The following is a 16,617-nucleotide window of genomic DNA, read 5'->3' as shown; positions in this document are numbered from 1 at the left end:
TGCTCATAATAAGAGACCAAAGGCATACTTGATGAAATGGAAGTGCAGTTAATTTAGGAATGATAAAAAGAAATAGTAATTCACCCTGGATATTTGATTTGAGAAATTTATTCAATGTCATCTTGCCAAATACTGTGACTGGACTTTTTTTAAAGGTGCTGGAGAGTTTTATGGCTGCTATTGATTAATATGGCTCTACTGATGACATCCCATTCAGATTACAATCAAAATTCTGTCCTTAATCTGGAGGCTAAGATAGCCAGAAAAGAAGCCCCAGGCAAACACCATGATGTAATTGGATGGATGAGTCTGATTTTCCTCTAACTGTTTTGGGCTGACAATGTCAGTATATTAAGCCAACCTAGTGGGCTTGTCTGAGGTGGGACAGGGGAGCTAGTCCTGGGCTGTTCAGATTGCCAGCGTGGTGTAACATGGCACCTGGTGAGCACAATCTACCCAGAGTGACCAGTGGTTTAATCCATCCATGTAAGCTTGTAAAACAAGGAAACACACACATACAGAGGTGAAAATTGAAATGCAACAAGCCTGGTGTGAAAACTATTTATCTTGACAGCTTGCTAACTGCCATTTCCCCTCTGTGGAAAAGTGCTGGCATTCATGTGTGATGCTCTGAGAAGCTGGTATGGCATACCATCATATATTAGCCTGCTTTGACCAGTGATGGTGTATAAAATTCACAAATGGTGCACATTTTCCTTACCCAAAGGACTTCTGATACTTTTCTTTGAACTGTGTATTTCAGACAATAGCTGTGGCATGTTTGACTCTTTTATTTTTTTATTAACTCCATGTGATATGAAGTGAAACAATCCCCTAATGAAGATTACAGAATGTAGGGTATCTTGTGTTTACTCTGTTGCAAAACATTTCAAATAGATGTTTTCTGTAGACCCTAAAGCGGAAATCACTTAGCTGTTTTCAGCCATTGAGTAGTTTTTAATCTTCTTGAGTAATCTTTAACCTTCTTATTGCAGCTCTCAGGAGCTCCTTGGTGCTGGAGCACTTACGCAGTTGCCCCTGGGCTAGAGCTTTATAGCAGATCTGTTTCCATTGCTACAGAGAGATTAATGTCCAAGCCACGACTGGCATCTGTGTATATGATGATACTTATGTGTATAGCAATGTCATTATACATGTGAATCTTGATACATCTGTTACCATTACCGGGGTAAGAAAACTGAGCTACACTAGCAACTCTAGATCCTCATCGCAACTATTCTCAGTAGCCACCACAGACTGTGGCTTCCAGAGAAGACCAAAAGAGTCAAAAACCATTCTTGTAATTGCCACAAACCTTCTTTCTTGGCCACTTGTATGTCCTGCGTAGCAGGGACCAGCAGGACAGCAACACACTCTCCTGTAAGAGAGGGCTGATTTATCCGACTAATTTATCCCAGTATATCCTGCTTGCCTTTCCATCAGTGGGGAAACTGAACTGGGTATCTCCCTTTCACTCATCCATGAATTTCTATAGTCATAGAATCATAGAATGATTTGGGTTGGAAGGGACCTTAAAGATCATATAGTTCCAATCCCCTGCCATGGGCAGGGACACCTTCCACTAGACCAGGTTGCTCAAAGCCCCATCCAGCCTGGTCTTGAACACTTCCACGGATGGAGCATCCAGAACTTCTCTGGGCAACCTGTTCCAGTGCCTAACCACCCTCATGGTGAAGAATCTCTTCTTACATCTAATGCAAATCTACCCTCTCTCAGTTTAAAGCCATTACTCCCTGTCCCATCACTACATGCCCTTGTAAAAAGTCCTCCTTCAGCTTTCTTGTGTGTCCCCTTTAGGTACCGGAAGGGTGCTATAAGGTCTCCTCAGAGCCTTCTCTGCTCCAGGCTGAACAACCTGTACACTCTCAGCCTGTCTTCATGAGAGAGGTGTTCCAGTTTTCTAATCATCTTCATGGAGCTCCTCTGGACTTGCTCCAACAGGTCTCTACTGGTCTCCACTTGGACACTGAGCTGTTGACTGCAACTCTTTGAGTCCAGCCAATTCCTTATCCACTTAGTGGTCCATCCATTAAATCCATGTCTCTCCAATTTAGAGACAAGGATGTCATGCAGGACAGTGTCAAATGCTTTGCACAAGTCCAGGTAGATGATGTCAGTTGCTCTTCTCTCATCCACCAACACTAATCCCATCATAGAAGGCCACCCAATTTGTCAGGCATGATTCACCTTAGTGAAGCCATGTTGGCTGTCACCAGTCACCTCCTTATTTTCCATGTGCCGTAGAAGGATCTGCTCCATGATCTTGCCAGGCACAGAGGTGAGACTGACTGGCCTGTAGTTTCACAAGTATTGCTTTTTTCCCTTTTTAAAAATGAGGGTTATATTTCCCCTTTTCCAGTTAGTGGGAACATCACTGTACTGCCACAACTCCTCAAATATGATAGATAGTGGCTTAGCAACTTCATCTGCCCATTCCCTCAGGACCTGCAGATGCATCTCATCAAGTCCCATGGACTTGTGCACCTTCAGATTCCTTAGATGATCTTAGATTTCCTCTCCTACAGTGAGCAGTTCTTCACTCTCCCAGTCCCTGCCTTTGCCTTCTGCATCTTAGGCAGTGTAGCTAGAGCACTTGTCACTGCAGACTGAGGCAAAAAAGTCACTGAGTACCTCAACCTTCTCCATATCCTTGGTAGCCAGGTCTCCTCTTTCCTTCTGGAGAAGGCCCACATTTTTCCTAGTCTTCATTTTATCACTGACATACCTATAGAAGCTTTTCTTGTTGCCCTTGATGTCCCTGGCCAGATTTGATTCTATCAGGGCTTTAGCTTTCCTAATCTGATCCTTGGCTGCTCAGATAATCTCTCTGTGCTTGTCCCGGGCTGCCTGTCCTTGCTTCCACTCTCCATAGGCCTTGTTTTTGTGTTTGAACTTGTCCAGGAGCTTCTTGTTCTTCCATGCAGGCCTCCCAGCATTTTTGCCCGACTTTCTCTTTGTTGCGACGCATTGCTTCTGAGCTTGGAGGAGGTGATCCTTGAATATTAACCAGCTTCCTTGGGCCCTTCTTCCCTCCAGGGCTTTATCCCATGGTACTTTACAACACATATCCCTGAAGAGGACAGAGTCTGCTCTCCTGAAGTCCAGGGCAGTGAGTTTGCTGTGCACACTTCTCTCTGCCCTGAGGATCTTGAAGTCCATCATTTCATAGTCACTACAGCCAAGGCTGTCCTTGAGTTTCACATTCCCCACTAGCCCCTCCTTGTTGGTGAGAAGAAGGTCCAGTATAGGACCTCTCCTCGTTGGTTCCTCTGTCATTTGTAAAGGAATTCCAGGAACCTCCTGAAATGCTTATGCCCTGCTCTGTTGTCCCTCCGACAGATATCAGGGTGATTGAAGTCCCTCATGAGGACCAGGGCTCATGAACATGAGGCTTCTCTTATCTGTCTATAGAAGGCCTTAAACCACTTGGTCTTCCTGGTCAGGTGGCCTGTAGCAGACACCTACTATAATGTCACCTGTCACTACAGTCCCTTTAATCCTGACCCATAAGCTCTCAGTTGGCTCCTCATCCATTCCCATGCAGGATCGCCTCTCTGTAACCATAATCTCTGAGCTATGTATCCTTCAGTCAAAGAAGGCCAGTGTGTTCAGTAGTTACTACATGAACAAGGGAGGGAATTGATAAATGATATGGTTATGTAAACCACATTTCTGCATCTAATGAATTTGAACTTCCCACTGACAGCACGTTCCCAGGGCAGTCTGAAGGATTTTCACCAAGCATGATCCACTCATCAGTGAATCAGAGCACTGGGAAAGGATTGCAGGAGGTCATCTGCTCCATCTGCTGTGCAAGCCAAAATCAGTAATAACCCAGGGAACCTGTTCCAGTAAGACATGAAAATTTTGAAATCCTACTAAATAGTGCGAACAAGGCAGAGAGTCATTAAGAAATGACACAGTCCAATGTGCTCCAACCTTACTTTGAGTAGGTTTTGCTGTGAATATGTGTATTTGTGGAAATATGAGCGTGTATGTATGTGACAGATGCAGAGATGCTGTTCTAGATGCCAATCCCACCATGAGGAAACTGTGCTAGGGCTGTAGTGTCACGGTGTTCTCCTAGTCCCTACTGCAAGCACTCAAGGAAAGGACTTGCACAGGATGATGTAGCATGTAATATGAAAAACAGAGTTTTATTGTATTGAGTAGTTGAAAACTAAATTAAAAAATTAAATTGTGGGGAGAAAAAAACAGGCAGAAGATCCTGACTGCAGGCCAGCCTGAGGCAGCGATGCATTTGAGGTAAGAATAAACAGGAGTAAGTGAACACTTAAGCGACAAAGATCCTGATTTCCTGCCAGATCTGTTATAAAAAACTGGACTCAGAAATATAGAGAATTTAATTATAAGGCTTTGAACTGTTGTGGCATTTTCCATCAGGAACAATAAAACTCTCAGTGAATCAGGTATCCCACCAGGACTGTGACAAATAGGTACACAGTGGTGTCTCAATTTTGAAAAGAATCACAGAGGTAGGGAAATTAAGGTCTGTTTTTTCCCAGAAGTTATTTGGTTCTGGTTCACTCCTTTTGGCTCCCAGGAAACGTGTGGTAGGCAGGGCCGAAGTCTAAACAAGAGGCAGCCCTACGTTATTTGTCTGTTGGTCATGGAAGAATTTTGCAAATTGAGACTGTACTAAAGACACATGAACAGGTTTTATTTTAAATCAGGAAATTGAGAAAAGGGCTTTTGAAAGTGATAGTGGCCTGAGTCGTCAGGATCTTATAGGCTCCCCTTTGCAAACTGGAAAGGAAGGGAAGGGCAGACCCCAGCTGTTAAATTATGACTGCACTGTTAGCTTAATGAAGCAGCAAATGGGGTTAGATATACTGATGTTCCCAAAAGCCTAACAAAAAGGGGCTACTCCCAGAACAGCACAAATAGTATTTCTCTGGCACCTGTGCGGAGACGGCAGCCTAAGGCATTTTGCAAAAATATTTTTTATTTCTCGAAATCCGAGAAACAAACACATGCTCTTGACTTGCTCCTCAGTCAAATTCCTTGTGCATAGCTTGACACACCTGGCCTTTGTGGGGTTTGGCACTTGGACTGGAGCTATAGAAACTTGTCACCAGTAGCACAAATCTGTTCACGGCCCAACCACCAGACAGCATGGCACACAGAACCAGATTATGTTCAGATAGGCTGCATGGAGGAAACGTAACATGGTGATCTCCTCACTCCCCGAGTCAGCAGTTACATGACGGCTCAATGGAAGGCTCTCTAGTTCCTCAAGATGACTGGCCCGCTGTAACTATTTTTGGGGATCTTGCATTCCTCTGCTTTAGGGATGTTCTGTAGCCTGCCCCATGCTGAGGAGCAGAGTTGCTGTAGATAGTAAGATGTTGTTTGCAAGGCAGTATTTGCTTTTACTTGCCTAGGGAATCCAGAGAGGCTGTTAGGAAGGAACTTGTGAGAAAAGCACCCCAGGGACCTGTCTTGTCACATTTGAGGTAAATGGTTCGTTAAATGACAGTCATTGGTTTCAAATGGTGCAGCTGCAGGAGAGCTCCTTGGAGAGTCACCTGCAGCTTTGCCAAGGGCCTGCATCGTGTGTGAGGTGTGGGTCATACCTGGCCTTTGTGTAATACCTGCATTGGCCTGCCATTGAGGAACAGAAGGCACTGCACAGCTTAGAAGGGGTGGCAATAATACTTGGCTGCTCTCTAAGCCTTGTGCCACCTCTGCAAACCCTCTCCCATCCACATAGGAACTCACCAGCCTCCAGGAAGAGGCTTCATGGTGAGTGCTTTTGCACCTTCACGATGTGCAATCCAGCCTCCTTATCTGAGGGGTTAAACGTGCAGGAGGAGAAGGCAATAGCTGTCCCAGCAGCAGTAAACTCAGAGCAGATTTTTTGTGGGAAGCCATCTGTCAGCTGGGGAGTGGTGCTGTGTCAATTGATCAGCTCCACCTCCAGCTCAGCTTTGCAAACTACAGATCCCTGACCTTGCAGGGTGACAGTGTGGGAGAGCTAGGATCTCTGAAGGCATTGAGATCCTATAATGGAGCCTCTACTCTTTCAGACAGGGTGAAGGACACTGTGCAGCATCTTGCTGTCTCGTGCAGCAGTTAGCTATGGAAAGCCTGAGCTTGCAGGTGGAAAGGCTGTAGGAGAAAGACAAGCTTTTTCCTGTATCCAGGAAATTGTATTTTGCCTGGATGATGAGCCATGTAAGGGACTTCTGCTTTGAACTCAACCTATCCCAAACTTAAATGTGTCTCCCAATGGCAATGTTGAAGCATGTTTTGGCTGTTCCAAGGTGAAAAAAGGGAGGTGGAGAGTGTGAAATTTCTGCAGTAGAAAAACAGGAGCTTGTAATGTTCTGTAAAAACCATTAATGTCTGGAGGGGTAAAATGTTCTTTTTTTTTTTTGTTGTTTTTAGGCTGTAATAAAGCCATAATGATTCTATGGGGTATATGTGTGTAAAATAGTAAAAACCTCTTAGATCTATCTCATAAAAGCTTTCACTGTAACACCACAGTGAGGTCTAGTTCCTGCTCTGCCTGATAGCCCTGGGATTCTCTGACAGTTCAGCTCCTTCTTTTTTTCCCTGATGTTCTGTCAGGTGTGGTCAAAAATAAGGACAGGAAGGAAATTGTGACTCTCAGGCATTTTTTTAGTTTGCTTTTAATCCCCCATAAGGCTCTCACTGAGACTCCCATCCAGCTCTATCAGCAATTCTCCTCACTTGTTATGAGAGAGACACTTTCTTCTACACTGTTGTCTATCCTTCCCTTACCCCTCTCTTTTCTGAGTGCTAAGTTGGTTAGGTAATGAAGAACATTTGGCTAGCCCAAGTATTGGGGTGATCAATTGCCAAGAGACATCTTGGCAAGCCAAAATCTAGACTGGCTTACACCTCCTTAATGCTCTCGTTTTGAATAGAAGTTGCCTCTTCTTGCTGCTTCTATAATAAAAATTCAAGCAGTTGCTCAAGAGCAATTATTACATGTACTACCAAGTGGCCTGTGCAGTTTGATTTAAGGAGGGGTACTTAGATTTCTCAGTGGAGAGGAATTGTTTAGCTGGATTGCGATAAAGCTATCTATTTGGTGTATTGATTTTTGATGTTCTGATATACTCTGGTTAGTGAGGAGCTCCAAATTTTCTCCTTGAGTCTTTGGGGCTGAATTCCCTTCAGCAGCTGGGCTGTGCACTCGTGTGGAACGACCTGTCAGCTGGCACTTTAGCCAGAGCATCTGACCCTGTTTAAAATCGCAGGAAGGGCAGTACCTCATGCACCTTGCTATCACGCCAACAAACTCCTATGTGCGTGTGTATGCAGCCTTGAAATACTAGTGGATTTATCATCTCCCTTCCCCTAGTTGTCACCGAGGAAAGCACACAGTATTTTTTTCAGACAAGGCTTCAAGACGCTGTGTGTCAAATGTTCCTGTAATTCAATAGCCAGGTTCTTCAGATCTTAGACTCTCTGGTAGAAACTGTGGAAATCTGCAACCAATTCAGAGGTTCTTATGCATAAGTATAGAAAAGCTTTTGTTGAATTTAATATAAAAATAAATGTTTGTTATCAGTGTTGCCTTTTCGTGTTACAGCAAGGCCGAGTCTTCCCACTCTGGCTTTTAGTTTGCTGCAAGAGGTTTCAAAGGCACAGTGCAATGAAGGGTATTTGAGATGCTTGTTCAGGCTGTCTTCAAACTCTGGCAAGATGCTGTGACAATAGTTTAATCTTTCCTCTGATTTCTCTGATTTTCTTCAGAAGCTTCAAAGTTCAAAATTATCTTTCTGTTGGAAGAGTAAGTTGTTTTCCTAAGCACAGCTCTAGGAAAAGGGGTGTATTCCAGTAACAGAAAGTATGAGCTCTTTGCCACAGATTGAGAAGCTCATTTGTTGCTCTTGGTTTTTCCTTTGTTTTTTTTACTTGTCTCTCTTTGTTTCTACCTCCTTTGACTTTTTCTTTTTGTGTACATTTATTTTTCCAGTGAGCAAAAGGTGACCCTTAGAGTACTTTCACAAGTGGATGGTGAGCTGTGTGGAGGAAGTGAACAAAGTTTAATCACCAAACTTCATAGGAGAAGCATGAGGATCTGGGAGCGAGGACCCTTTTGTATAGGATGTGACCCACAGGGAGTTCAGAAAAGAGAAACAAACAGTTTAAGGCTGGATGCAGGATCAGAGCTTATTTTCTAGAGTTGCTGAGCTATGGCATATTTTGCCAACAGAGAAAACAGCCATAGGTAATCAGAACCATGACTAAAGAAAGAATGGATGGATGGATGGATGGATGGATGGATGGATGACTAACTGGCAACCTTGCTGAAAAACAGCTTTACCTGCCAGGTTGTAGGAGAGTGAATTTGGTATAGAGCTGTTCTAAATGTGAGTATCTTGAGGTGATGTCGTGAGGCATTTGCACAAAGAGTTTCTCCAGATTAAAAACTCTTGACTACTTCTTTTTGGATCTCTGGTTCAGCTCTTCTGGGTTATTGAAAGAAGGCAGGGCTGCTATCTCATTCCTAAAAGTGGTGATTGGATTTGGAGAACTTTCTTATTGTAATGAGAATCTCTGAAGAGATTCATCATTTAATTCTACTTTTTTGTTTGTTTGTTTGTTTGTGACCTAATCCTACTCTACAGAAGTCAGTAGGAGTTTGTAGTGGATTTTAAAAAACAGAACAATTAATAAGAGAGCATATTGGCAAAACCTTTGTGCATTCCTTTCCTTCATTAATTGGGCAAAAGCAGGGATCTGGATTTTACTGGATCTGTTATAAACTGAAAGCCTGGTATCTTGTGAAATCCCAGGATGAAAAAGACTTACACTATGTCATTGGAGAACTGAGATCTATACAAAACTCTTTTGGACTATTGGAGATTATGAAATGGTACGAATTCCGATTCTCGCACAGAGGAGCTTGGTATGGTAAAAGGATATGAAAGCAATACCAAGAGAAATATTGAACTGACATTTCTCTAAAACACGGTGTAAAGAAAACCCCCCGATACTTAATAATTTTATTTTTTCCATTTTAGTACGTTTTATGTCGTTCTGAGACTGAGCCTTCACAGTTGTAGCGCTCTGTGCTACTACTTGCTTTGACAAGAGCTTGCAGTGGAGGTTTTCAGAGCTATTTGTGCCTGATGGTTTTGCCTACTCTGGTTGTACTTCAGTCTGGATACTCAAACTAGAGTGACTGTCTCAAACGAAATCAGTATCAAAACTGCTGTGTATCCTGTTTATACTACATGTAAGGTTATGATAATCCCAGGATTAAAGCTCTTACTTTCTGCAGCCATGGAATATTTTGTATGTATTATCTTCTTCTGTCCTCACTTGTGTATCACTTGTTCCTTGTCTGTTAGAATCATGCCTAACATTTGAAACCTTTAAGTAGTTTCAGCAACCTGCCTTTTAAAATAAAGTAAGGACAGCTGGTCATAGAAAAGCTTTTACTTCCTTCTCACTTACTTCACTTAAATTTTAAATTTTTAAAAGCTAAAAGTCCTTCAGCTCTGTCCAAGACATGAAGTGTAAGATTCTGACTGCGTCCCTCAACCACCATGTTCAACGGGTTGATTAGGAATACTGTTTATTTCCTTTGACCTATTCTTGTTTTCTTTTTCTCTCTCTTTCTCTCTTTGACTTCCTATTCTAGGATGAGTCATCCATGTTCTTCCAGTTTGGACCATCGATAGAACAGCAAGCCTCTGTCATGCTCAACATCATGGAAGAATATGACTGGTACATCTTCTCCATTGTCACTACTTACTTCCCTGGTTACCAGGACTTTGTGAACAAGATACGCAGTACAATTGAGCACAGCTTTGTGGGTTGGGAACTGGAGGAGGTCCTCCTGTTGGACATGTCCCTGGATGATGGGGACTCAAAGATCCAGAACCAGCTCAAGAAGCTCCAAAGTCCTGTTATCCTCCTCTACTGCACAAAGGAAGAGGCCACCTACATTTTTGAGGTGGCCAACTCTGTGGGTCTGACAGGCTACGGTTACACGTGGATCGTGCCCAGCCTGGTGGCAGGGGATACAGACACAGTGCCATCCGAGTTCCCCACCGGGCTCATCTCTGTCTCATATGATGAATGGGACTACGGTCTTCCTGCCAGAGTGAGGGATGGAATAGCCATAATCACCACGGCTGCTTCTGATATGCTCTCTGAACACAGCTTCATCCCTGAGCCCAAGAGCAGCTGTTACAACACCCAGGAGAAAAGGATTTACCAGTCCAACATGCTCAACAGGTAAGGGAAGGGACTGGGCCAGCCTTATTTATAAGGGGAGGAGCTCTGAGACCAGAATAATTCTTTTGGGGCATGTGGTGCTTTGGGGCAATGGGTGGTGTTGGCCATAACCTGGTCAAGGGAGGCATGCTGATGGTGTGACCCGTACTGGTGTCTGTCATGAGTGCCAGTTCTGTCACCCCCTTAGAAAAGCCTCCATGCAAAACTGGGGGAAAGCCAGCATGAGGAAAAGGAACAATGAAAGCATAGCACAAAATTTGGCTTTCATAACAGTGCTTAGCTCCTGGCAGTGTCTTTGGATGAATGGGTCTGTAACTCTCAGGTGAGTTCTTGGTGCAAGCAGTGGGGATGTTTTTATTGAAATCTAGAAGGCACCGCGTTCTGTTCCAGGTACCAGTAGGATGTGAATGGGTGTCCTTTATAAGTGATAATTGTGTAACCCACCTGAAGTAGTTTCATGACACCTGTTGTCTGAGGACCAAGTGTCCTTCTGCTGTCCATTAGCCTTGAAATACAGGAGTAAAGGAGGTGTAGGGGGATGTTGAGAACTAGAGCTGCAAAAGGGTTAGAGTCAACACTTTTGCTCCTGCTTTATACAAGAAGCCTATAAAACCCTTTCATGTCTTAAGGATTCAGTTTACCTCAAGAAGGAGGACTTGTGCTACCACCTTGCTCACTGGCACCTTGTTGGCCATGGTCTGCTGAGTGTTTTGGGTCCCATTGTGTCTTGTGCACATTATGCTGAGAGCCTAGTCACCTGCATCAGAATGGCAAGTTTTTCTAGATAGAAAAAGGCATTCAAAATAAGGAAAAACTATTTGAACATACATCTTCTTTTGTTCCAGACTCAGATTTTAGTAAGAAACAGTGCTAAGATGCCTGTTTAAGGTCATAGAGGAAGCCTGTGGTGGAACAACGTCTAGAACCGCATTCTGATTACTAGATCTTCCTTTTTGTCCCAGCTGGAGCTTTGGTGTGTCGCTAAGCAACCCAGATAAATAGACATGGGATCTGCAATTAGTCAAATGCCCCCTGACCTGCTCAGCTGTCATTCTGCAATGCTTTACATATACAATCCTTGGGCAGGTTGATCCCATTGTGGCAGGACAAGGGGAATCCAGGCGATAGCCATCAGGAGAGGCGGCCACACAGAGCTCAGCATCTTTGTTCATTTGTCATGATGAATCATGGAACAATGTAAATGTGATGGATTGGTTTGCCTGCTGTGGCCCCTTACTGTCAACTGTACTAGGCAGATAGAGGGACTGGTGAAGAAGAAAGCAGATTTTGCTCTTCCTGAAAGTTGGGGATTGAAATAAAAGTCTATTCTTTGAGTCATTATATTATCCATAAAGCAATCTGCCATTTGTTCTTTGTGATCCATCAACATATTACCAGGTTTTATCGCCTTTACTTCCTTTTCCCCATACTGACTTTTTGCTGTCTGCGAAGCCTTGGAACCACCAAAGGTGTCTGAAGTTTTTATCACTTTCCTTCCCAGCTAGGTTTAGGGGTAAGGTTTGTTTTCTGCTGCTCTTTTTAGTCATCCCTGGAATGATTAAGCAGGGAAAACATATTTAATATATACAAAGTTATCAGAAGTAATATCAAGGCAGGCTGTTCTACCTTTCCAAATGAATAGGGATTTTTGGGGGGAGCTGTATTGTGTGTTTTCAGCAGTTATCCAGAAGACAAAATGTTGTACCCTGCTGTGTGATGCAGTGCTCTGCAGAGACCTTCTGCTAATTAGTTCTGTTGATACTGTATTAGCCTGCGCATAACACCATACCCATACAGCTATGCTGCTTCATGAACCCAACATAATCTCTCCGCATAGCATTTCTTTGCATTGTATAGAAGTCGCCAGCTCAGAGATTCTTAAGCCTCTAGATATGACAGTACTGTTGTGCAGTATAGATATGCCCTGAAGCCTGGGCACCACACATGAAAGCAGTTCTTGTCACTTTTGAAGGTATTAGCTTTCCTCTTACCTTCATGGCCCAAACACATGCTGTTTCTTCTCCCTTGTCTTCTTTGGGTAGAGCGTTCATGGGAATGACTGCAGATATATGTAGACAGACTCAGCTTAGTTTGGGTACCAGCATCAGTCTTGCTGAGAAGCAGAGTCAGTTAGTCCATGCCAGGCTCCATTCTGCCACTGCCCAGATTGCTGCAGGCACCTGAGCTAGCTCAGAAATAATTAAACTGTGTTGCAGTTGCTTCTGTGACCACAGTGAAAAGATTTGCTTTGCCTGGCACAAAACTGGCCTGTGCTTGGTCAGTCTGGGGGTTCTGCCTTCCCCCCTCCCCGCCCCGCCTTGATGTTTCCACTCTCTTCATATTTCTGAGTGAGATGGTTAAAAGGTTTGATTTCAGTGAGTTGAGTGCCTAGTTTTCTGTTTAAGTGGAACTACTTTTGAGGCACCTTTGATGTACAAAAGCTAGTGGTGTCCAAGATAAGCCATTGCTTTTACAAATCCAAAGTTTCAATAGAAATATGATAGATTCAAACTCAGCCTCACAGCATGGAGTCTGGGCAAGAGGAAAGGTAAAGGAGAGGGACAAGATGCAAAAGATGCAGCCATGATGATACGAGTTCACTTCACTGAACCAAATCCCACAGAGATTAATGGCTGTAATCTGTGTTCATACCTTCAAGTCCCGTTGAACTTGCTGGAATTTACTATGTGCTAGACTTTAAACATCTCCTGATACACTTTGTCTGTCTGAGGTCTTTAAATCTCTACTGAAATGCTTTATCTATCTGGGGCATTACAGCTTCTGCAGACCTGTTTGCTTCATACCTTCCCCAACCCCTTCCACCTACTAACATCCCACAGCATTGGTGCATTGTGCCCACCAGGCAGCATCAGTACAGGAATGTCTGGGACACAATCTGGATCACTTTGGACTGGACTGGACTGAAGGATCTGGAAACTAATTTCAGTCTTGCCCTAGACCCGGCAATACTGTATTCCGCCACCTGCAACTTACAGTTCTCCCTCCACATGCCTACACAGAATAGACAAATGTATGTACGTGGGCTTCATGTCTGGGGAGACTGCAAAGTGTATGTGACCTCAGATAATACATCACCCTGTAGCTGGTGCTTCAGAAAGTCTTGAAGCTAATCCATAGTTGTTCAATTTGCTTCAAATCTGTAGCTGGGAGGCAGTGTGCTAAGGGAATTTTCCCATTTTATTCTTCAGAGAGTGACACATCCAACTAAAAAAATGTGTAATTTAGTTCAGCTGGGGCACATTATACACTAAGAGTGTGAATTGTTCACTTCCTAAAATCTGCCTTTGAACTCTGACCATTTCTTACTCTTTTTTTCTTTTTTTTTTCTCTTTCTGAAAGTGCAATAGTTATGAACGCAGCTGAAATCAAATGGTCTTGCTCAACATAGTCTCTGGGTATTTAATAGAGTAAGGAGGAAATGAACTGAATGTTGCTTAGATTTAGAAACAAAGCTCAGTTTCTCCCTATCTTTCTCCCTTCTCACTCTGACACTTGTTCATTTTTGCAAGAGCTTGTGCAAACAAAGTTTTGTTTGAAGTATGGCTGCCAGCACAAAAAGAAACAAGTGGGATTGTTATCTAAATGCCATTTCTTGCCAATGTAGGTGTTTGGTCTGTGTCTTCTATTAATAATGGTCTCATAGCAACTGTTTCTTGTCTGTATTGAAACTGGTTCTCCTTTGTGTTAGACTGGAACTGCAGAAGTATGATCACGACCATTGAATATTGCAGATTTTGTCTGAGAAATGAGCTCACTGGTGTGCTAACTCCACTAACTAGTAGGAAAATGATACTTTGAGAAAGGTTTTTTCTACAAGAACTGTTAGTTTTCTTTTTGAATGATTCTTGAGGAAGTTTTCCTCTAGTGAGAGATTTATCTCACTTTATGCTGATAATAGGCATAGGTGATCATTTGGATTCCAAATTGCCAAATGCAGATTTCCAGTTCGATAACACTCTTTAATTCTGTTTTGTTTGTAATAATTACGTCTTCATTTTTTGTCCCCTTCATTGTCCCAGAAAGAAATCTGGTTTGGATATTCCAGTTTATAGTTATCTCAGTGACGGGTCTTCTGAGCACACAGCAAAGCACTGTCCTCTCTCCTCTATTCTACTGGATGAGAAGATTACAAAGGCTGGGAGGGAGTTTCTAACAAGGTTTTCCTCTGGAGAGGTGCTCAGATGTGGAGTTCTTATCTCTTGGCCCTTCCAAGGAGAGTTGCTATCCTTCTAGGCATTCTGCAAAGCTCATCTATTCTTCCTTCACCATGGCTGATGAGGAGTGAGTGGGCAGAGGTGTGGATGTGTTTATAGGCAGCCTTCTGCTTATTTAATTATTTTAATGGAAGGGACAGGTTTTCTTAAGCTTGGGATTGGTGCCTCCCATTACATTTTAGAAATCGGCGAAATAACTAAATGACAGGAGCTTTCTTGGTAGTGGAATTCAGGGATGAGTCATGAGAAAAGAATATGATTTCTGACATATATGAGGAATAGAAGCTGAGCCGCTTTGTATGGATATTCACAATAGTTGGGCTACATAATCTCTGTTTTTATTACAGCCTTCAATGAGACCTGGGTACTTCCTACTGGTTGTCATGGCTGCTTGTGAATGCTGGACCATAACTACCAGTTTGTTGTTGTAGGGTTACTAATGAGTTCTCCACTGATTGGCTTTAATAGTCTCTCATTTAACACCAGGCTGCACATACCAGATTTCATTTTAATAAAAAGTGCAGTGAAGCATTTGCTTTGGAATGAAAATACAAATGTGGAATTATACTGCCTTTGCAAAGAAATACATTAAGAGGGAAACAAAGGTAGGTTCATTTCTGCACCTCAGATTCCTCAAATATGAAAACAGCTGGCAGGCTAGCTTGGTGCACTGTTTTGGCATGATACTTCCATTATGGGGGAAGTACTAACTTTCATCTAGAGCTTTCCATGCCAACCAGCTAAGAAATGAAAAAGAGCCCTCGATGAATTGATGGAAACTATTTTCCCTGAAACACCCAGGGCAAACTCTGTTCTCATGTGGCCACATTCCCCTAGTGGAAACTAGGAGCTGCTGAGGCTTGGACAGTGAGTCAGTGAGCAGAGAAAGTACTTGCGATAGGGTTGTACAAATATATTGCTTCCCTGGAGACTCAAGACCATAGAGGCTGTATATATCCTTGGGAAGGTGCAGTGCCTCTTCAGGGTGTTGTGCCACCCTGATACCTCAGAGCAGCACCATGCCCATAGCATCCTGGATGTGCTTTCCCCAGGTCAGTGCCGAGGACAGTGCCCAGGCAGCACCTTTCCTTGTTTTCTAGGTCTTTCTCAACCCACCTTCTTGCCCTCTCCTCTCCATTTATGGCAGTTATCGCCACCCACGTTTGACACAGGGATCATCATATGTCATTCACAGGTAGTGCCATGGAACCCCTCTGTGTTGTGTCCCAGCTGAGTGAGCCACACACCTTTACACAGCACTACAAGGAGTTGAGAACCAGTAGAAAGGACCATTTGTGTTGTCCTTTCTTTATCTGTAGGACTGTCAAGTTAACCTTGTGTTAAGAGCTAGAAACACTGGCCACCACTGAGGTCTCACTGACTTTGGTGGGGTCGCATCTACCTGCTTGGCAGCTGGCTGGGAAGCCCGGCTCCAGCCCTTAAACCCAGTGCTGCTCCAGTGATTGGAGACTGGGGCTTGCTTTTTAACTCCAGGGAAGAGGGGAGAGAAGGTATAAATCACATGTTCCCACAGATGCCGAAATTGCCCTTTTCAGAAGCTTGGAGGGTAAGGGAGCATATGTAACTTTTGACCTTTTGGAGCCTTTAAGCCGTTGTCTTGTTAGCAGCTTGTTATGTTCCCGCTGGTTGGTGTGTCCGGCTGTCAGGCTGGTACTAGCTGGCAGCACGTGGCGTGAGCGCTGCTGATGGATTAGAGATCCCTGCTGCTGAAATCTGCTTGTTCCTGTCACCGCTCCAGCAGCAGCTGGAGATCAGGGCTGGCCCGTGCCTCCCGCCTCCATCGAGGTCTCTCTGCCTCCCTACGTCCCCTCTTGTGCATCACCGCACTCTCTGCTGCTTGCATACTGCCCTCACTTTTTTTTTCTTTTCTTCCCCACCTTGCATCTACTGTTGCATTTCATTTGCAGCATTGGCTTCCTCTCTTTTTTTTTTTTTTCCTATCCCCTGAAGGGGGATGCTGAGAGCAGCTTTATAACGTGCTCTTGACCCAATCCTCCCCCATACAGGTGGGTTGCTAAGGGTGCTGATGCAGAAGAGGATGGTCTGTGCCTGGCTGTCCTCCTTGCTTTGCCCAGCCCTTAGGCAGTGCTGCTTG

General features: G+C 43.8%; 1 protein-coding gene across 2 annotated transcripts in view; it reads left to right on the top strand.

Moving 5' to 3' along the window:
• Nucleotides 1-16,617, top strand: part of GRIN2B (glutamate ionotropic receptor NMDA type subunit 2B) — a 205,557-nt gene that overhangs the window by 77,920 nt on the left and 111,020 nt on the right. For both annotated transcript variants that reach the window (XM_065841208.2, XM_071801049.1), the window contains exon 3: nucleotides 9,668-10,266. In XM_065841208.2, the coding sequence (XP_065697280.1) occupies nucleotides 9,668-10,266 (599 nt within the window). The remainder of the gene's footprint in view (nucleotides 1-9,667; nucleotides 10,267-16,617) is intronic.

The sequence above is a fragment of the Patagioenas fasciata genome, chromosome 1 (assembly GCF_037038585.1).
Source record: "Patagioenas fasciata isolate bPatFas1 chromosome 1, bPatFas1.hap1, whole genome shotgun sequence".
Taxonomy (NCBI): Eukaryota; Metazoa; Chordata; class Aves; order Columbiformes; family Columbidae; genus Patagioenas; species Patagioenas fasciata.
Note: the sequence above shows the minus strand (reverse complement) of the source record. Positions and strands in the feature narration are given on the sequence as shown.